We start from the raw sequence: 22743 nt of genomic DNA, 5'->3' as shown, positions 1-22743 counted from the left end.
TGTAAATTTTTTAACCTTAACGTCGAAACTCGACTTTTTTTAGGACATAAATTAGATATCGACGGTTGACTGCTCCGATCCTTAAAGGTTTCGTGTCGATTCGACTTATATTGAAGGATTTAGGTTTTCGAAATATTACGAATTTTAAAAACCTATCGAAAAACGTAAATCCTTCAATATAAGTCGTATTGTAATGAAGTCTTCAAGGATCGAAGCAGAAGCGTCCCTAGATCATTTTCGAGTTTTTAAAAGTTCATAAACTCAAGTATTAAGGGGATAAATGTTGAGGTCAAAAATTGAATTTTCAAAAAAAAAAAATCGGCGGGAAATTTTCTTTTGTAAATTTTTTAACCTTAACGTCGATACGCGACTTTTTTTAGGACATAAATTAGATAACAACGATTGACTGCTCCGATCCTTGAAGGTTTCATGTCGATACGACTTATATTGAAGGATTTAGGTTTTCGAAATATTACGAATTTTAAAAACCTATCGAAAAACCTAAATCCTTCAATATAAGTCGTATCGTAATGAAGTCTTCAAGGATCGAAGCAGAAGCGTCCCTAGATCATTTTCGAGTTTTTAAAAGTTCATAAACTCAAATATTAAGGGGATAAATGTTGAGGTCAAAAATTGAATTTTCAAAAAAAAAAAAATCGGCGGGAAATTTTCTTTTGTAAATTTTTCAACCTTAACGTCGAAACTCGACTTTTTTTAGGACATAAATTAGATAACGACGGTTGACTGCTCCGATCCTTGAAGGATAAATGTCGACTTGAATGTTACTAACAGCTGGTTAATTAATGTGTGGCCAAAATTGAATGAAAAGTACACTCCGGATAATATTTTTAATGCTGATGAGACAGGTATTTTTTACAAAATGACCCCAGATAAAACATTAAAATTCAAAGGGGAAAAATGCGTGGGAGGTAAACTTTCTAAAGAACGTATCACTGCGTTTGTAGCAGCCAATATGAGTGGCACTGAAAAAAGAAAGATTATGGTAATAGGCAAATCAAAAAACCCGCGATGTTTTAAAAATATTAAACGGTTGCCAGTCACTTATAAAGCAAATAAGTCAGCGTGGATGACATCAATACTTTTTGAAGAAGAAATAAGAAAATGGGATGCAGAATTAAAGGGGCGAAAAATTTTGTTACTCGTGGATAATTGTCCTGCTCATCCCAATCTATCTAATCTTATGAACATAGAGATGATATTTTTCCCAGCTAACACAACTAGTATCTTACAGCCGATGGACCAGTGTTATAAAAAGTTTGAAAGGCCACTATAGAAAGAAAATATTAATGGAAATTATCGAATCTGATGGCAATGCCTCTATCAATTTGCTTGATGCGGTGAACTTCTTAAGTAAAGCCTGGGAAGAGGTAACAGCAGAAACTATACGGCATTCTTTTCGTCATGCTGGACTTCGAAGTTTTGCCATTGCTGAAGAAGAAATAGAACAATTTGAGAATGAAGATGATACACTGAGTGAGTGGATTACTCAGTTCAATACTCCGCATACTTTTACTCCTGAGGACCTACAAAACTATGTAGAAATAGACGAAAATCTAGTTACAACAAAATCGTTAACTGATGAAGAAATCCTAAATGCAGTGACAAAAGTCGAGGAGGAGCAAAAGGAAGATGAAGAGGAAGCACAACCTGATGAAGTCGTAATACCAAGTATTCAACAAGCACTTGATGCGGCTAAATTATTAGAAAAGTACTTATTGTTTCATGAAGATGATCCAAAGTTATCCCAAAACATGGGAGAAATTCATAGAAAAATACAAAAACAGTATTGGCAAAATAAAATAGTCCAAACTAAGATGACAGACTATTTTAAATAAAGTATAAATATGTATAGTATAAAAATTAAATTATATTTAATAAGTATGTATAATAATAATAATAATTTAATATAATACGTAAATATATATAAAATAATGTAAACACAATGATGTGTTTGATATATAATATTACATAGGTACATATCTTTATACATAAATAATTAAAATTTTGTTTTTTTTTAAACCCTCTCCTTTACGAAAACTCTCTATAACGAAAGAAATCTCTTGGTCCCTTCAGATTCGTTATAAAGAGTTTTCACTGTATTTGGACGTGAAGTATAAAATAAACTATTCAGCTTTGCGTGAAACGATTCACAACTATTTGTTGTACGATTAGATATTGTCGAAAATTCAGCCCAAAGATTAGGCGGGAATGTAGAATCTGATGCAATGTATGTTTTTAAAATATAATCGGTGAATAATTTTATATTTTCATTTGCAGGAACCTTTGGCATAATATCTTCAATGAAACAATCGTAAACATCGTTCGGTCTTAAAAATGGTAAACCAAAAAAAATTTTTAAAAAATTACTTTCTTCCGAATTTCGTTTTTTATAATTTGTACTTAAGCTAAGGCATTGTATTTTTTCCCACCAACTTTGTCCAAGGTTAAAACGACAACCTTTATTATTAATTGCTGGCCAAACTTGTTGCGCGGCATTATGTATAGATTTTTCAAAGTCAATAAAAATATATTTTCGTGAAAATGTTAAACCAACAATTGTACACTGATCCATCGTATACTTAAAAGAATAAAAATAAGATTTGGTTTCCTTATTTGGCAATAAAAAAAAACTAGTGGGACATACATTTCATTCACAAGTGCGTGAATCGTTAAGATTTGTAAAAAATGTTTAGGACAACTTTTAAAAGTACCGTCAACGTATATCGTATTTGTATCACATAAAACCATTAAGTTGGACGTTGTTGAAAATCCGATAATATTATTATCGTGATCATTAACTATTATAAAGGGTTCGTCCGTATTTGTTTTAATTATTATTTTATTAATAATTTCATGCGTTTCAATTACAGTTTTTGGTAAATTAGGGTGGACAGTTGATCGAATATTTCGTATATTTCTTTTAATAAGAGTCGTATCTGACAAAGTTAATGTATTTTCGTTTTCTCTTTGTAATTCAGAATGTAAAAGTTTGGATGGCTTACTTGAAATATCTTCGACAGCTTTTCGTTTGAGACTGTTGCTAAGTTTTTGCCGGTTCAAAGTTTTTTCGTCTGGTTTGTTGTGTTTGTGATCTTCAAAACTATCAATAACTGTGTTGGAATCATTGATTTTCAAATAGCACTTACATGTACTTAAGGAGCAAGTCCACCGCTGAACTTCATTCTTTAACATTTTATGGAACCGAAATTTGTAACCATTAAAAATAAAAATTGTTTTATTACGTTCACTTTTCATTACGTCCATTATTAATGTTGATATTGATGTGCTTAATACTCGCAATAACTAATTGTGCACGACTGTCGACTGTATGTATAGGTAATTTTGAAAACTAGTCTACAGTAATCGCATCTAAATACGATAAGATAAGTATCTTATTAATACATGACATTGGTGTGCTTATATGCTGGCAATAACTAATGGTGCACGCGCGATTATACGTATAGGTAATTTTGAAAACTAGTCTAATAATATACGAGGGATTCAATTCACCGCTTTCATTTTTTTACAGGGGACTCAATTCACCGCTTTAACTTTTATACAAGGGACTCAATTCACCGCTTTTGAAAAACAGTAATTTTGTTTGGGACTCAATTTACCTACGCCCGTTTAATTACACCAAAACATTTATAGCATACACACATATTTCTCCAATCTCCAATTATTGAATACACATACCTTTTTTTTCTAGATATTATATTTTCGAACTGTGAAACTGTATCAACATTAATCATAAATGACTGCTGTGAATCTCGAATTGAAAACTTTATGATGGATTTTTGGCCTTTCTCATTACGAGTGAATTTTTTTGCAGTAGGAATAAATACTGCGTGTAAAAGATGAAATATACAGGCATCACGGCCATCTGAAAAATAAAAAATAATTTACAACATACGCAATATTTAATGCTTAAAGAGAATACATACTTTCTAAAAAATTCTTTCCGAGAATTTCATCTAGTAGTTTTAAACTTTGTGAATCTTTTATTTTTAATTTTAACAATTCCATAAGTTTGGATGATACATCTGGATAAAAAGTCAATAAGTTTGATGCAGATGGATAGAGCATATTAAAATCAATATCAATAATTGATAAATAAAATTATTAAAAATATTTGTTAATTAAAAAATTAAAAGTTATTAGATACTAGATTCACTAGATTCACCATACACATCACTACATCAGTTTACATTTATATGTTTGTTGTTTATATATAATATATTTTTAGAACTAAAATACAGCTGCATATTTAATTTGTTAATACCTTTTTCCAATTTGTAAAGCCAGTTTTTGTAAATACTTTATCAACATCACCGCAACCAAAATTTCGGTAGCAAAAACAAAATGCAGCATTTTTTTCTAAGCTGTACTCGAGCCAAGAGTATTCTTTTAAATATTTTGCACTAAAAGATCTGTTTTGTTTTCCAGCTACTGTCATAGGATAAGCCTATATAATATATAGTAATTAATAATTTGTAATAATAATACAACATAGGTAATTTCTGTATAGTTAGTAGTTACTGTATTATAATAATATTATATAGGTACCTACATTAAAGATAAATCTACATACAAAATAATAGGCTTTAAAGTTTTTGATTTGGGTATTTAAAAAAAATATTCTGTATAGGTTATGTAAAAAATAGTGAACTTAAAGTATTTTGCTCCCTGCAGTTGTATTTAGCCCCCCTAGAAGGTTTTACATTTTAGCCTCAAATTGAGCCTGTAGCTAAAACCCAAATCTAAAAAAATAAGAAAAAAAATGTTTAAAATAACTCTTAAGTCATAACTCATAATAGTCATAATTATTTAGGCTTTTCACACTTACACACAATGCCCATCGCGTCATGATAACACTGTTTCATGAAACGGGGACCACCTGTGAACGACGCAAAATCATCCTACGACCGACACCCGACATGGGTGCGTTGAGTTGGAGCTGTTGGTTGATGTGATCCACAAGTCCCTGATACGATTCGGCGAAAAGCTCAGCTTGATGCCATCTAATGTACTGTAAGTTGTTCGCTTCCATTCGAACGTAATGATCACCCACAAACTGTTGCAACAGAAATCGACCATTATGTAATAAACTCATAGTATCGTTGTTTCCATTGTAACGAATAGCAAGACGATAGCAAGTATACTCCCTGATACTGTTCCGATTGCGAACAGGGGTACGGCGAGGGCCCTCTTGTAGCAAGCGTTGATGCCAACCGAGCTCTCCTCGTGGAAAGAGTACACTGTAATAAATATCCCTGTGTTATCAATAAAAATTTGGTTTGATTTAACAATATTTTGATCAATATACGGTCAATGAAAAACTTTGTTGATTAAGAGATAAAACTTTTGTTAATTCAACAGATTAAAATTTTGTAAAATTGACAAAATGGTTTTCTTGAATCTACAACACCATTTTGTAGTTTTAGTTTGATGTTAATGAAATAATTTTGTTAAATCGACAATGATTTTCTTGAATCTACAACATCATTTTGTATTTTTAGTTTGATATTAACCCATCAGCGCCGAACGTCACCATATGGGTACACCCGTATTGCTATTTTTACAACATGATTGGGGAAATCCGTATAGATATATTTCATGTATTATTATTGCATCAGATCAGATTTCATGTTATCTGCACTTCATTTTGGTATTATGTTTAACAGTTTATTTGTAAACAGTGTTTATTGACGGTGTATTATTTCAACCACAGTTTTAAAATGAGCGATTTTTTTGATTTTTCCGGTATTCGGCTACAGTAAGTATAAACTATTATAATTAATGCATGTGTGATACATTATTTGCATCTAATATATTCTTAGAAACATTTTTCCGATTTGTTATTTCTACTATGAGTTATCATTTGTTTAGTATGGTGTCACCATATGGGCCCATTCGTCTTATATGTTATGACTATGCAATTGACGTATTATATATTATTTTTCCAGAGACGGTCTTACAGTCGAAGATGCTTTGAATATTTTAGATGATTTTGACGATTTGGATGCAGCAAATATATACATTGAACCTCCTGACCCAAATGAAATAACCGATGAAGATTCTGGTGACGAAGATGGAGGATTTGTTGATAATTTATGTGGCCGGCAATTACAAGCATCTGCGGAAATCGAGCTTACAAATGGACAATGAGTGAGCGATTTTCTAACAAATGATGAAGAATCTATTGCTGACCTTCAGTTCACACATCAAGAATTTACATTTCCAACTATTGAACAGCCACAATGGACTCGAGGTAATCTAGAATTCAATGGTACTTTTCCAAAACCTAATTATTCGTTTTATTCTGGAATGTCACCCACTCATATTTTTGAGCTATTTTTTGATGACGAAGTAATGAAGTTGCTCATAACTGAATCATTGAACTATGCAGTTTATAGAGGTTTTACAAATACTAATTTGTCTACAGACGAAATAAAATGTTTTATTGGTATATTGATTTTGTCTGGCTATAATACATTGTCTGGACGTCGCTTTTATTGGGATAGTTCTCCTGATATGCAAAATATAATTGTACAGGATTGTATGCGCCGCGATAGATTTGAAGAAATTTGTCGTATACTGCATTGTGCAGATAACTCTAATATAAACTCTGATAAATATTATAAGTTAAAGCCTTTAAAAAATCTTTTAAAAAATCGTTTTTTAAAACACTTTGTTCCTGAACAAGAACTAAATTATGACGAGAGCATGATTAAATATTTTGGACGGCATTCTTGTAAGCAGTTCATTAGAGGAAAGCCAATACGGTTTGGATTTAAAGCATGGTATATAAATACAGCTTCAGGTTACCTTGTTAATTTTGATTTTTATCAGGGTAATAATCCATATACAACCCTTGAAATTCAATTATACTTTGGCAAATGCACTGCTCCGTTTTACGAAATGCTGAAAGAATTTCCAACCAAAAAAATGAATTTACCATATAATTTTTTTTTTGATAATTTATTTACTAACCAAACACTTTTACGTTTTTTGTCGGCAAATGGTTACAATGGTACAGGGATGATACGTATTAATCGATTACCAAAAAATATAAAACTTACAGAAAAAACAGCTTGGAAAAAAAAAGATAGAGGAACTTTTGAATATATATTGGACAAAAATAATGGCATTCATTATTCAAGATGGTTAGACAATTCTGTCATAACAGTAGCTTCTACGTGTTTTGGAAGTATTCCTACATCAGGAGTCAAACGATTTTCCAGAAAAGAAAAAAAAACCATAATTGTTCAGCGACCTCTTTGTATTGGTCAATATAATCAATTTATGGGTGGTACTGATTTAATGGACGAGAATGTAAACAGATATAGAATTGGTTTACGTGGAAAGAAATGGTGGTGGTGTTTGTTTACTTGGCTTATCGATGTATCAATACAAAATGCTTGGATTCTTCACAAAAAATCTGGTGGCAATCTATCTCAACTTGAATTCAGACGTGATATCGTGAAAACATATTTGATTACCTACAGAAATTTGCCAAAACGACCAGGACCTTCAGCTAAAATTCCTGATGCTGCACGGTATGATGGGAGAGATCATTTAATAATACCAGTTGCCAATGGTATGAGGAGAAGATGTGGTGCCGACAATTGTACGTCCAAAGGACGTACACAGTGTTTAAAATGCAATGTTGGATTATGTGTAATGTGCTTTGCTTCATATCATAGTAAATAGTATTATAATTGATGATTAATGTTTTATTTTAATATTTTATTGCGCTATGCATATATATACATAAGATATTGTTTTTATTAAACTAAAAACAAATTTGGTGAAAAAAATAAAATAGTTATTATTTCAAAACAATATTTCGACTTCGTTAACCGTTTCAGGCGGTGGGTTGTATCGTCTCCTGTCCACATTTCCGTCAGCGACAAAATGCATTCTCACTCTCCTTGGAAGCAACTAAGGATCTCTGCCGGGAGCGTTTTCTCCAGCCCACACTTCTCGCATTGTTCTGTAACAAAGTAACAAGGTTTTATGATTTATTTTACAAAATTGAAATTGATTAATCGTTGTGTAGGTACATGTTTGTAGCGCATATATTGGTGTATTGTTGATGTTCTCAGAAGTGTCAACAACAGAGTCCTATTTAATTGATGCTCACACATAATGTCAACAAAGAGTGAAAGAGTGATGTGTTGGTGTAAAAAAATGAAAAAGAGTAGCATAATGCAAAATGTATTACAATGTAGAATACAAAGTGTTTTGTTTAAATACATTGAGTTGAAATGTATTTAAGTACATAAGAAACACAAACAAAAGTAATCCGTAGAATTCATTAATAACTCTAGGCACGTGTGTTTGTGTTCAATTGAAATGAAATGAGAAATATTCAAGTAGAAGTTGAGTTTTGTATATAGGAGTAGTGTACGCACATAATACACAAAAAAAAAAAAATTATGTATAGAAATTATTAGCTGTAAGCATAGGTATTATAAATGAAATAGGAAAAAACCAATATCTAATCAGAGACAGCAGTAACGCAATTGAAATAAGTTATACATTATGTAAAGTGTAGTGTCTATGGTAAGTATGTAGTATAAAGTGTGGCATGTGTTAATTGTAAGTTAGTGATTAGTTAAAAATGAGTTGTGACAATGCAAATAGTGTAGTGTATAACACCAACGTTGTGTCATACATTGAAGCGTAATGACGCTAGTATATGTAATTGCTGACCAACAATTATTCGGATAGAGAACCAGCACTTGACATCAATCAGTAACTTATGTAGCATAGTATATATTAAAAAGCAGTGTATATAAAGAATTTTCCGTGTACCTACCAAGTATAACAATACTTTTAAGAGAAATAAATCTGTATCCGTAACTGAATATGAACAAAATAAAATTAACTTTTAATTTGTGACTGAACATTGTTAATATATTTAGAAAATAATGTGTTGTGATTGCGAATAAGAATTTATCTTTTTCTAGTTACTTATTAAAGTAAGTATTTGTAACTAATTGAAAATGTATGAATGCAAACAAAGTAAAAAATGTATAAATGAATAGTGTAAGAAGGCAGGTAAATCTACATTGTCATAAGGTTAATCAAATAGTGTAATTAATTATAACAATTGGTAATTGGAATAATGACATGCGTACTTGCTAGCCGATTCGACGAAATACAGCTGGCAGAATCTGCGTTGGATAGGATCGTTCCCGATCAAGTCATTACTTATTGTCCAATATCCCTGCCCATGAACAGTGAACACATTCGGTCCCCGACCTGGCAAGCGCCGTGTGTTGAGGTCGGTGGAGAAAGCAGCAAATTCCAAAGTGTTGTTATACTGGCGGATGTTATTTCGGTAGTGTCTACCGTCTACCGAATCTTCAACCAACAACCTCTGTAGTAAATGCGGTGAAGGTGTCAACACACGCGGTCTTGAAACGGCCATCAGACCGTTATTGCAGCATGTAGAAAAATGATTCGGGCTTGTTTCCTCGCACTTAAAGTGGCGGGCCCTACAATACTGGCATACGTAATTCAACGTGCCTATGTTGTGTGGTTCCGGTAGTGGGTGCTGAACGCCAGCCGGACGGTCTAGCCCTGAAACGGCCATCAGACCGTTATTGCAGCATGTAGAAAAATGATTCGGGCTTGATTCCTCGCACTTAAAGTGGCGGGCCCTACAATACTGGCATACGTAATTCAACGTGCCTATGTTGTGTAGTTCCGGTAGTGGGTGCTGAACGCCAGCCGGACGGTCTAGCCCTGAAACGGCCATCAGACCGTTATTGCAGCATGTAGAAAAATGATTCGGGCTTGTTTCCTCGCACTTAAAGTGGCGGGCCCTACAATACTGGCATACGTAATTCAACGTGCCTATGTTGTGTGGTTCCGGTAGTGGGTGCTGAACGCCAGCCGGACGGTCTAGCAACAGTCTAGCGACAACTGGGGCGATTTGTTCAACCTGAAATTTAAGAGACATAGTTGTATTTAGTTTTTTCCTTAATGAACATTAAATTAATAATATAATAATTATACAAAATATTTACTGACCTCTTCAATGTTGTATAGTGGTGAAAGGTCGAAAACACCAACAAAGTTATCATCATCTGATACCACTTCGACTTTAACTGGTACTTGTTCGTCTCCGTTAATGAGAACTTCAACGATTTCAACGTTGTTGTCGTCCATCGCGACTTTCACTACCTCAATGTTGTCATTGACCATCATGACTTCAACTACCTCAATGTTCTCTTCCAACAAAAATTCATCCATCTGAACTTGTATACCGGCATCGACGTTTTCCACATGATCTTCTCGTTCTCTGTATGGTCCAAATACCTATAGAACCATAGGCGGTCAATTTAAATGTTTTTAAAAACAAAATAATAAAATCATAATAACGGTTTATTCTAGAGTAAACCAAATATACAATACTGTGTTTATTGTGAAACAATAACATGGCAACAATATTTTATATTACATATTTGTTTCCAATGCACAATATAATAATAGTTATTAATTTTTTAGTCTGTAGAATGTACCAAACCATACATAATATTAAGCATTAGGCGTAACAAAAAAAAAAAAATTGTTGAATAACATAAGGTTTATGGTGACAAATAATTGTTGTGTCATATAAAACTGTGTTATAAGTATATTGTTTAATATGTTTAATATGTTTTAATATAATAACTGTTGAGTTTAGTTTTATGTAATATATTTAAAATGATGTGTAAGTTAAGTTAACTAAGTAAACAAATTATATTAAATTATGAGCACAGTGGGTTGACTGTTGTAGTAGTTAAGTATGGTTGTAGTAATTACAGTATATGACGTCACATGGCATTTTTAAGTGAAAAAAATCATCTGAATAACATTAATACAATATTGTTATACTTAATATCAGAAAGTGAAATTTATAATAATGTCATGTATTTTGTTACATTGTTATGTAGGTAAACTCTTTTAATCAAAAAATTACATATTTTGGTGGTAAGTATATAGGCGTACATTTTATTTATAAATGAGTTACATAAGTTACATCAGAAACATGTGGGTAAAAAACAATACAGTAGGATGAAATAAAATATTGTAGAGGTCCATATATATTCAATAGATCATCCTGCTGTAGTGTAAGCCTGTTTTTTATTGTTTATCCATCAGAAGGTGTATTTATTGCTGTACAGCCAGGTGGATAGGTATGTCACATTTATTGTAATGCAGTGTTAATATGTTGGGTTTGAAATGAATGAGTTGTGATACTTGGAGATTTATGTATGATATATGATATGCACTCACCAAAGATGGGATTGCTGTGTGCCTCAGACGGCGGCGTTGTGCCTCTCCTTCTATGTAGTCATGACCAGGGATAAAATGCCTCGAACACAACTTCGAGGTTGGGTTTACAGGAAAACCTTGCTTCACCACGAATTCCACCCACTGAAGACGACGCACGTCAGTTGGAATTCTAAGGATGAATGTGATTTATAACATGTTATGTTATATTATTGTTATAAGTTGGTTGAAATTGTAAATACCTGTGCATTGAAACGTCGTTGTCACCATCCATGATTCCACATATGACACATAGTTTCACCATTGTGAATAGCCTGTGTGCGAGAGAGCTGCACAAGAAGCCGGCGGACGAGTATACGCGTATGTGTGTTTATGTGCGCACGGACGGCGACCTACACGCAACCCGTCATGTGCGGTTACTTACGTCACAGCAAATAAAATACGTCGTCGATAGCCCTGTAAAGGAGGGAGAGAGTGGACTGTATATAAAGAAAGCTGATAAAATAGGAGCTGGTTGAAATAAGAACTTAAACTATTGTAGTGATGATGCGAGATACCCTAATGCAAAACATAAGACAATCGTTGGTAGTATACAATGTAACAATTTAATGTAATATTTCTGCAATTCAATAAATCTTACACGCTAGGGTTAGTAATATAAATAGTGCGCGATCACAAGCTGATCGGCCAAACAAAACAATATATATAAAAAATACAAAATGTACGTCGAAGACGACGACGAATAATAAATAATAATAATAAACACAACGGATATGCCGACCAATAATAATAATAATAGAGCGTGTGTACGACCTGATACCCTAAGGTTGAGAGCAGGTGATAACGTGGTGATGGAGCAGTTGTCCCAGAACGACGGTGAATTCAGCTGTTCACGTCGGCGAGGTTATGCGACAATGGCACTTCTGTCGACAACGGCGAAATGGTCGACGGCACCGAATACAGGCGTCCAGTGGTCGACGATGGCGTGGAAATGTCGCGGGCAAAATGAGGGTCGGCCCTACGCACCCGTTGTCGCGGCGTAGAAACGCGGCACAAACGACAATACTATGACACGTCCCGGCTGGCACGTTCGCCCGATGTAGGGCGGGCGGACGGAAGACACGTGGACGCGTGAGACAAATTCGCAGGGCGAAAGTCGTACTGGTGACGACGAAACACAATAAAACGGGGCGCGGAGGGTTACCGCGTGGACGGGTTCGCACGTCGTCGAACGGACGGGCGAAAAACAAACACGTAGACACGTGGGTGACCACGGATTGGGGTCACACAGCGAAAAAGAACGGATGGGCGACGGACATAAGACAATAAGCCGTAATGTCGGCACAGATGGCCGGAACTCGAATCGCGTAAATGGTTGTACGCGACGAACTCGTGAGCAGCGAGGATCGGGGGCACGGAACAAAAATAATGGCGGTTTTAACGGCGGCGGCGCACCGGGTCGCGTTGGTCAAACAACATGTGGTTTTATGCCAAGAAGGCGGAGACACGACACTTAGCCTAGACGGGTCGAAAACAACAACAAAGTCTGTGGCGGCGGCGGCCGGACGCTGGAGGAACGACTGCGGCGCGACAGTCCCCTCTCCAAGGGTACAAAGTTCGACTTTACGGCGCGCCGGCAATAGACTCCAGGATGGCAACGTTGCGCACGGGACGTGACGGCCACGTCGCGCGAAGTTTAAATAATGAATTTGGTATCCAACAGCCTGGATGATATGGAATAATATAATAAAAACATTGTTATAGAAAAATATAATAATTACTAATAAAATACTTGAATACTAAATCACTAATACGAAAAACAAATCATCTCGGTCGTTGTAATCGAATATTCGAATATTATTATGATGATATCAGTATGTTATCAGTGGTGATATATGCACCTTGGGTAGTTTAGTGTTATTTTTAGAATACTATAAAATGAATATTGTTAATAGTTTAAAAAAAATGAAAAACCGATAAACCGAGCTCATATAATGTTAAAGCCACGAAACAAAGTAGAATGAATGGGTAGGTACGCAATGTTAATTTGCGTTTACCTCAGACACAAACGGCTTCATCGGAACGGCTAACGGGCCAACGTGGACCACAGTGTCAGTCACCAGTGAGTCCCAGTACGAATGTGGATATAAAAAACTTTAAAAACGAAACGCGCCATGGTAAAAATTATATGTACAATGCTTGCAGTGTGTACAGAAGCAGCCATTAACGATACGCGCTGCCAAACGCGCGGATAGGTAATAATGCTAATATTATTATGTCTATCAAAATTGTACTTACCGGTATCAAAAATCGCCTGATCCAAAAACAAAAACCCGGAATAAGGAAAGCACTTGTTAGGAGTCTCGAAATATTAAAATGTGCAAAAGAATCACCAAGGTTTCTGTGCATATACAACCTTCTCGTTCGAACGTTGGCCGTAGCCTGATGTTGGATAACACGGTACGGTTCCGCAAAGCTTAGTTATCATCTCCATTCCACTGCCGAGCGATAAGTTTTAACTAATTAAGGTCCAAAGGGCATTTAATGTTACGGACAGACGGTAATAAAAGATCCAAACTATTTTTATATAGCAATTTTCAAAAATGTGCAATTATACTTCCTAATAAAATAAATAACATATAGATACGTAATATTATATTAATCAATACATACATACATATAAACATGTACCTGTAGTGTATATATAATAATTATTTGTTATAAAAAAAAAAAAAACGTGGAAAAAAATGCCACAGTTTGAGTTGCAAATTACTGTCAAAACTTCAACAATTAAGCTGTGTGTGTCTATTATGTTTAAATAATAAATTTATACAATATACCTACGTAAATTATGTCTACAATGTTTATTTAATCAAAAACATTTATATATCCCATACTATAAAATGATGACCTTATTTATGCCGGGATATGCCGCCGAAAATTTGAAGTTCCGTAAAAAATATCATATAGCCACCGCGATTTTTTGTTGTCTAGCAGGTCAGTCATCTCAGCCAAAAAAAATTCAAAATATTTCGGGCGTCCATGCAAATCATATAGCCGCCGTCTTTTTAAGGTGTCTAGCAGGTCAGTCACCTCAGTGTTCCGGGTAGGCGATCCGACTTTCTCGGATAGCGGACAATGTGCGATGGCCGGGTCACACCGTCATGTAAGCAATCCGACTGCGTCGAATCACGGACAGCGTTCATTACTGTCACCGAAAACGCAAAATTAAGTAATAATTAACATGAAAAAAATTCAAAATATTTCGGGCGTCCATGCAAATCATATAGCCGCCGTATTTTTTTGGGTGTCTAGCAGGTCAGTCACTTCGAATGACTTTCGCCGTAGTAATAAGTAATTGTTGTCGTTATAAGTAATAGTCGCGCCTACAGTTATTCTCTGATAGTGAGATCGACAATAAACGTCCGGTGATAAGACCTACCGTTTTGGCGGTATTTTGTCGAAGGCGGGAATTTTTGAAAATTATATTTGCGTGTGTATCAATCAATGTCGATATAATGTCAATTAATCAATTTGTTACCTGCATGGGTTACCTGCGTTGACAATTAACTGCGCCGACGTCCCACAAACCGTTCTTAATTAACATCCGACTGCCGTCCGACGGACAACATGTGAGTATATTTTGTATTATTAATTTAATTTGTTTTTTTTTAAAACGTTCACCGCAGATCGCAGGTATTTATCAATCAGTATAATGTAACATATGCTTTCCGTCAAACAATTAAAATATTTAATGTTTAAACTTAGAAGGCTTAGTTTTTTGTAAGCACCTGTCCACGCTTTCCGGTAAAGTTGTTAAATATTTGGGGAATAGTAAGTTCCTACACGAGAGTAGCAGGTAAACAATTACATATGTTAGTTCCTACACGGGCATATGTAAGTTCCTACAGGGTAAAAACCAGGTACCTATGTTAGTTCCTACACGGCGGAAAAAGGTACGTATGTAAGTTCCTACACGGTAAAAACCAGGTACCTATGTTAGTTCCTATACGGCGGAAAAAGGTACATATGTAAGTGTACCTATTTGTATATATATGTGTAAATATGTATATTCGAATAAATATATGATTATTATATATTATATAATACAAATCGCATAACACATTTTCACAAATAAGCATATAATAATTAGATTTGTTATTGAAATTTTATACGCTCGTATAGCTATAATACTTATAAATGTATATACGAAATCACTGGAAAATACGACAAGCTACAAGCTGATAATATTATCCCCTATACCTATAGGAAAAAGATAAAATATCTTATTATCTATATTTTTGACATACAAGATATTTATGACTTTTCATCATCGATAAAAATGATACAGAACTTGATTTTGATTTGATAATCTTAAAATTAGTTATAAGTCTTATAACTATACACAGTAAAATGTACATCTAGTTATTTCTCTTAAAAGTTTTGTTAGTATTGTTCGAAACATCTGAGTGTCCGTACATATCCGTTTATACTAATCATATAGGTACAGTTATACAAATTCACAATGAGCGAGAATTCATGTTGAGTGAAAAAGGCAAACAACTACTAGTTTTGAATAAATTTAAATTTTTTAAGCATCATACATCTAAAAAAAATAAAATTACGTGGCGTTGTGTAATAAATAAGTGTAGTGCAAAAGTTTATACTTTAGGTCAAAATGCCCAATTAATTAATACAGATAAATCGTGTTTTGATCACCGCCATGCAAGTGATAGCACTTTAAATCGGCAACAAATAAGCAATGCTTGCAAAAGAAAAGCTGTAGAATTTATAGTTGAAAAACCGTCAAAAATAATACGAAAAGAAGTATCAAATTATGCTAACGAAGGAGATTTGATTGCACCCTACTTAAAACTCATAGCAAGGAATATTCATAATGCAAGGATGCATTGTTTCCCCAAACTGCCAACATCAAGAAAAGAAGTTCACGAAATATTAAGTTTATTAGACATAAAAACAAATAGAGGTGAGTTATTTTTATATGAAAATGATGCGCTAAATGAAATACTTATTTTTTCATGTAAAACAAATATAGATTTGTTAAAAGAATTAGATGTTTTCTATATGGATGGTACTTTTAACTATAGTGATAAATATTATACGCAACTATACACGATTCATGGCATTAAAAATGGAGTGTACATTCCGTTAATGTTTTGTTTATTGCCAAATAAAGAAAATAAGACTTACATTGCATTATTGAAAACAATAAAAATAGCTGGAGTAATACCTAAAAAAATTATTTTAGATTTTGAAATAGCAATGCATCAAGCAGTTTTTGAAATTTTTCCGGAAACAGAGGTGTTTGGATGTCGTTTTCATTTGGGCCAAGCTTGGTACCGCAAAATTCAAAATTTAGGTCACGCACCACAATTTAATTCTGCAAATTACGATGTAGGAAAATGGTTAGTACATATTTTTGAACTTCCTTTTCTCAATCCAGAGGAAGTGGCAGAATGTTTTATAGAATATTTTATGGCAGACAAACCTAAAAATGCAGCTATAACCGAATTTTGTGATTATTTGGTAGACAATTATATATCAAATGAATCAATCTTTCCTCCGAAAATGTGGGCGCGGCAATGTTCAGATAGTTTACGACAAATGCTTGTGAAAGTTTTCATTCAGATTTTAACTCTAATTTTTATCACCAACATCCAAATATTTTTAACATTATTGAAATTCTCAAACTTTTTCAAGTAAATACGTATAATATAAAAATAAGAACTGCAATTAATAACCCAAAACCAAAAATCAGTAAAAAATACGCCGAAAAAGAAGATTTTATAAATGAAAAAATTTCAGATTATAGAACAAGCAAAATAAATAAATACGATTATGTTAAATTATTAAGTTATAGAAATAAACCTCATAAAATATAAGTTTTCATTTTTATTATATTTTTTAATCATCATATTATATTTATTTGTGACGATGCGTTATGCGATTTTTTTTGTTGATATTTTACTCTTTATATTATATTATATTCAATTATGAAAAATTAAAATGCATTATGCAATTTGTATTATATTATATAATCATCATATATGTATTTATTCGTATATACATCGTATATACATATTTACACCTTTTTTCCACAGTGTAGGAACTAACATACGTACCTGGATATTACCGTGTAGGAACTTACATGCGTATCTTTTTCCGCCATGTAGGAACTAACATAGGTACCTGGTTTTTACCGTGTAGGAACTTACATACGTACCTTTTTCCGCCGTGTAGGAACTAACGTGTGTATTTTTTTTACCTGTTACTCTCGTGTAGGAACTTACATTCGCCTAAATATTTATACTGTGTCTACGTTGCACAGGTCGGAGAGAAAAAACAAATATATTGCGCTGACATACTGTAAATGTTTCATCTTTTTTTCTTTTTAGAATGAATATTACAAATATAACATTCAATGGGGCGGTGCAGATCCTGCACCTCGGCACCGCTCCGGCACCGCCGTCGCCGCACGCCATCCGCCGCCGCGAAAGGCACCCTCCAAACGCCGTAAGTACATAGGTGATAGGAACATTTAAAAGTTTACTATTAATTAACGCCTACATCGTGTTTCAGGATGTTATTGATGTAACCGTATCGGCAGTGGCGGCTCGTGGGTAAAATAGTTGGTGGTGCACATATATAAAATATTAAAATACCTATATTTAATACTTTATATATAGTAATAATTAATAATAAATTAGATACATTAGAAAAACTGAACTTTATTAATATATTTATAGGATTCTTACATAATACATATTTTTCTAAAACATCTAGGGCCGGTTTCACCATGTAGGAGTTAAAGCGCAGATTAGTTAACTCCGAGTTATCCGGTAACCCAGAGTTACCATATTTTCGGTTTCACTACGGGTTTATGTGTGAGAGTTAGTTAACCTCAAGTTAGCTTACGATTGGCCATTAAATTGGCCTGTTCTGGAGGCCTGTTAATGATAACATTTATTTTTCACTGATAACATTGATAATAAGCCCGATAAAGTTGTTAAATTACTGTTCGTTTTTAAAAGTCATTGTGTATTTGGGTTTTGTACTTTTTAAATTGGTTCACGGATATTTTGGCATAAAAACATGAACTCAAAACCAGTGAAGAGGTCGAGGAACGTCAATTTCAATAGTAGAGAAGAAGAACTGCTAGTGGAATTAGTGACCACCCACAAGCATGTTCTTGAGGATAAGAAAACCGACGCAGTAATGTGGAAGGAGAAGGAAGCGTGTTGGACAAAACTAGCGTCGGAATTTAATAGTCAATCACTATTAGTTCCACGCACCGTCCAACAACTTCAATTGAAGTACAAAAATTTAAAAAAAGTTGTCAGGATAAAAAGTGCATCAATAAGGTAAGTGTGATCGTGATTTCATTTGTGACGATTCCAATGTCTAATTCATATTTTCTTTCCTTATATTTAAGATTTGAACATCTAAAAACAGGTGGTGGAAAAGACCTTTCCCAAGCCCTTAATTTTAGGGAAGAGAAGCTGAAAAGCATAATTCAATTATCTGTAGATGGTCTCCAATCGGAATTCGACGATGATACTGAAGCCATCAGTACTGATAATTTAGTTAACGGTAGGCTCAAATTATTTTATATTACAAAATAGTTGCTGGACGGCTTATCAAAATGTTGTATATCTTCTTATACTTTTTGTCTTATGTTTCTATACTGACAATACCTATTCATCATTCAGACAATGAATTAATGGACAATGGTGGGTACTATGAAGACAAAGACAACGAAACATACTATGTGACTGGTAAGACCATATTACATTTAATTAATTAGTCTTCTAAAAAATACTTTTATATTCTGATAGTGTTATGTTTTAAAAATGTTTAGCTAAATAGTTTTGATTAAAAATATCTTATTTGCTGCAGAATAAATTATATTAACATTAATGCATATACATATTACCTACGTAATATAAACATATATTAACATTTTTGCAAATTATAATTTAAATAATTTAACTTAACAGTGATGCATGAAACTGAGGACTCCATACCATCAACATCAACCAATAAACAAAGTAAGTTTCCAAACTTTGCATATTGTGTGTAGGTATTGCCTGATACCTTTTCAAGCTTTTTTCTCATATTATATTTTGATTATAACCTACCAACCTCATTCATGATAATAATATAAAATTGTATATTTAATTAACATAACAAAACAAACATTATATTTAAAACAATATTTTATTGATACAAATAATACATAAATAGTTTATTTGATTTTCAATCAAAAATATTTAATTTTTAAATAGGTACAATAATTATATTAAACATAATTTAAATATTTAAATATCTATTATTATCATAGTCTTATTTTTAATTACAATTTTAATTTAAATAACAAGTTAACTATTAATGTTGTCATGAATATTATGCTTTTGTTTTTCCAGAACCATTCAGGAAAGAAAACATAGATATAGATGTCCCCATTAACTATGAAACTTCTGAGGCAGAAAGAAGCTGTACTGACTTTGGTATGTTAATGTAAACTTGCCTACAACAAAATAATATATCTATGCTAATAATAGCCTTTCTTTAAAATTTTATATTTTTACAATAATACAAATAAATATATTAGGTACAAAGAATCTTTTTAATTTGATATCATTTTCTCAGGTGCAAGTGTCAGCCAATGGGACGTGGTAACTCCTCAACACATAAAACATGTAAAAAGTACTCCCCTCAGAAAAAATAGTGAGTTTTGCATGTTTGAATTTATTCTATTCAGCATTTGTATAATATATACTTATTATATTTTAGAAAAACTTTACAAAAGCCAATCTGCCGAGGCAACAAACCTCTTGCAGAAAAAGGACAAATTAGTAGATTTACAAATAAAAGCGTTGGAACAGGAAATAGGAATAAACGATGTTAGAAAAAGGAATGCTATATTAAAAGAAGAAAAAATGAAATTAGAAATACAATTTCTAAAAACCAAAATAAATAGTACAAAACATTAAGTTATTTTTTTTAGCTAAAATTTAGAAAATGTGTGGTTACATATATTATGTATATATTTAAAAGGTAAAAGTTATTATTTTTTTTTTGTTTTTTGTTATTACATAAATTATGTATATATTTAAAAGGTAAAAGTTATTATTTTTTTTTTGTTTTTTGTTATTACATAAATTATGTATATATTTTAAAGTTAAAAGTTATTATTTTTTTTTTGTTTTTTGTTACTACATAAATTATGTATATATACACACCATAAAAATTGTATTAATTATGTTATTACTTCTCAAAAGGTAAAAGTTATTATTATTATTTGTTTTTGTTACTGTTATTTTCAAATCATTATAAATCATAATAATGAAGTTCCTAAATCTTAACTTTAATTTTTATTTACTTACCATATAAATGTTCAATCTCACTGTAAATTGGCAAAGTGGTCCCTGATCACCCGATCTCTTTCTTGCCTACCTCTTGTGTTTCCTGACAAATCGAAAAAGTTTTCTTCTCTGACATTTCCATCATAGTTGTCTTCACACAAATCATTTGGAACATCATCATGCATATCAATACAGATATTATGCATAACAGCACATGCCACTATTATTGCTTGGGTGTTACTCAAATTAACTGTAATTCCTTTGCTGAGCACTGGGAATCTTCGTTTTAGAACTCCAAAACATCTATAATATTGTAATAAATAACATCAATTTCTTACTCATGATAAAAAACATTGGTTAGATACATCAGGTACAAATGATAATCAGAAAATACATTTAAATATATCCTACCATCTTCAACCAAGCAATATTTACCTTTCAATAACATTTCTAGTCCTGATGTGACTTTCGATGTACAACTGCTCGCTTTGTGTCCTAGGGGACAGCAGAGGAGTCATAAGGTAGGGCTTTACTTCATACCCACCGTCACCTAAGAGATATCCTTTTATGAGTGCTGTTTCGAATTTATGTTTTATTAAAGAATTGTCGAAAATGGTTTGATCATGGCATGACCCTGGCCATCGAGCAACTATGTTTATAATTTTGAGCCATGGATTGCAAATGCATTGGACATTGATGGAAAAAAAACCTTTTCTATTTCTGAAGATTTCCCCATTATCTCCACCTATAAAAGTTACATTGACTCATAGTTGCATAAAAAGGAATATTGTTGGTGGCAGTAGTATTATATTTTATTTATACCTGGTGACTGAATTTTTATATGGGTACAGTCTATAGCTCCTATTACTCTGGGAAATCTGCTCCGGCTGTAAAATCCAGTGACTACTCTTTTTGTATCAACATCGTTCATTGGAAACGACATGAATTTTTGTTTTTGCTTTGCTACGGCTCTATATGTTTGGTGAATGTAACGACATGCTGATGATTCACTAACTCCAACAAAGTCAGAAATCGCTAACAAAAAAGAACATGTAGCAAAATACCTCAGCATCATGTACAGCTTACAAGGAGCTAATATTGCTCTGTTTCTGAAACAAAAATAGTAATACCATAGGTAGAAGAAAAAACCACAGCAATACAACTTGTACATACAGTTGAAGGACTTACATACTGTTGGTTATTCGACGACAACATCAATATCAAGTTAGGACCATCCTGTCATCATAGCAAAAAAAAGTTACACATCTTGAGACTCCTGTGCACATCCACAATTAAGTGTAACGTTACAATAGATGTTGTCGTCTCCAACAGTATCACTGTTTTTCATGCAGCAACTATTTTCAAATTGTATTAAAAGTTACTTACCTTTGAGAAGGAGGTGATATTTCATTTTCTATCAATCTCAAGACAGTACTAAACGTAGCTTTTTTATTTTTTATGGTATTTACGCGATGATCACGTGCGTCAGTGGGGTAGTCCTTAAAAGAACTGTTTTTGTCGGATGAGCCAGGAGATCCGTGGATGTTTGGCTGTCGGTTCGATGCTATTTGGTTTCGTGTATTCATTGTTTGATCCGTGGAAAAATCTTTGAGAGATTCGGAAAGCAGACCAGGAATACACTACTCACAGGGGAGACCTCGAGAAGGTATAGCATCACCTCCCCCCCTCCCCATACTGCTGACATTGCCTGCACGAGCTCAAGAAAATTCATATACGCTGATGATGTAGCACTTGTCGCCCAAGCCAGAACCTTCACAGAACTTGAGGAAACGCTAAACGATGATCTAATAATCATACAAAAATATTTTCGAAAGTGGCATTTAAAACTAAATCCAAGCAAGTCTGTAACAAAGGTTTTCCATCTTAACAACCGAGAAGCGAACAGAGAATTAAAGATACAAATTGATGGGGAAAATATTGTATCAGAAGAATGTCCCAAATACCTCGGTCTGAAATTTGATAGGACCCTAACATATAACCAACACCTGGAGGGAACGAAAAATAAACTAAAATCACGCAACAACAT

At 33.2% G+C, this 22743-nt stretch overlaps 4 protein-coding genes across 4 annotated transcripts; 2 read left to right on the top strand and 2 right to left on the bottom strand.

Annotated features, from left to right (window-relative positions):
- The first annotated feature begins 7062 nt into the window (after positions 1 to 7062).
- Positions 7063 to 7734, top strand: LOC132948262 (piggyBac transposable element-derived protein 3-like). Its single transcript, XM_061018667.1, has one exon. It carries the CDS (start codon positions 7063 to 7065, stop codon positions 7732 to 7734), a length of 672 nt encoding a protein of 223 aa, XP_060874650.1.
- An 8-nt stretch (positions 7735 to 7742) lies between these two features.
- Positions 7743 to 12828, bottom strand: LOC132934613 (uncharacterized). Its single transcript, XM_061000946.1, has 5 exons — positions 11553 to 12828; positions 11314 to 11482; positions 10066 to 10353; positions 9168 to 9976; positions 7743 to 8017 (listed from the first exon to the last, which is right to left on the bottom strand). The coding sequence occupies exons 1-5, from the start codon at positions 11612 to 11614 to the stop codon at positions 7966 to 7968; spliced, it is 1380 nt and encodes a 459-aa protein (XP_060856929.1). The 5' UTR covers positions 11615 to 12828; the 3' UTR covers positions 7743 to 7965.
- Positions 12829 to 18221: 5393 nt separating this feature from the next.
- Positions 18222 to 20475, top strand: LOC132936123 (uncharacterized). The gene is made up of 7 exons (XM_061002809.1): positions 18222 to 18692; positions 18764 to 18921; positions 19041 to 19106; positions 19329 to 19379; positions 19755 to 19838; positions 19981 to 20058; positions 20125 to 20475. The coding sequence occupies exons 1-7, from the start codon at positions 18424 to 18426 to the stop codon at positions 20322 to 20324; spliced, it is 906 nt and encodes a 301-aa protein (XP_060858792.1). The 5' UTR covers positions 18222 to 18423; the 3' UTR covers positions 20325 to 20475.
- Positions 20476 to 21127: 652 nt separating this feature from the next.
- Positions 21128 to 22103, bottom strand: LOC132948253 (putative nuclease HARBI1). The gene is made up of 2 exons (XM_061018660.1): positions 21519 to 22103; positions 21128 to 21441 (listed from the first exon to the last, which is right to left on the bottom strand). The coding sequence occupies exons 1-2, from the start codon at positions 21865 to 21867 to the stop codon at positions 21128 to 21130; spliced, it is 663 nt and encodes a 220-aa protein (XP_060874643.1). The 5' UTR covers positions 21868 to 22103.
- Positions 22104 to 22743: the final 640 nt, after the last annotated feature.

This window comes from Metopolophium dirhodum, chromosome 1 (assembly GCF_019925205.1).
Source record: "Metopolophium dirhodum isolate CAU chromosome 1, ASM1992520v1, whole genome shotgun sequence".
Classification (NCBI taxonomy): domain Eukaryota; kingdom Metazoa; phylum Arthropoda; class Insecta; order Hemiptera; family Aphididae; genus Metopolophium; species Metopolophium dirhodum.
Note: the sequence above shows the minus strand (reverse complement) of the source record. Positions and strands in the feature narration are given on the sequence as shown.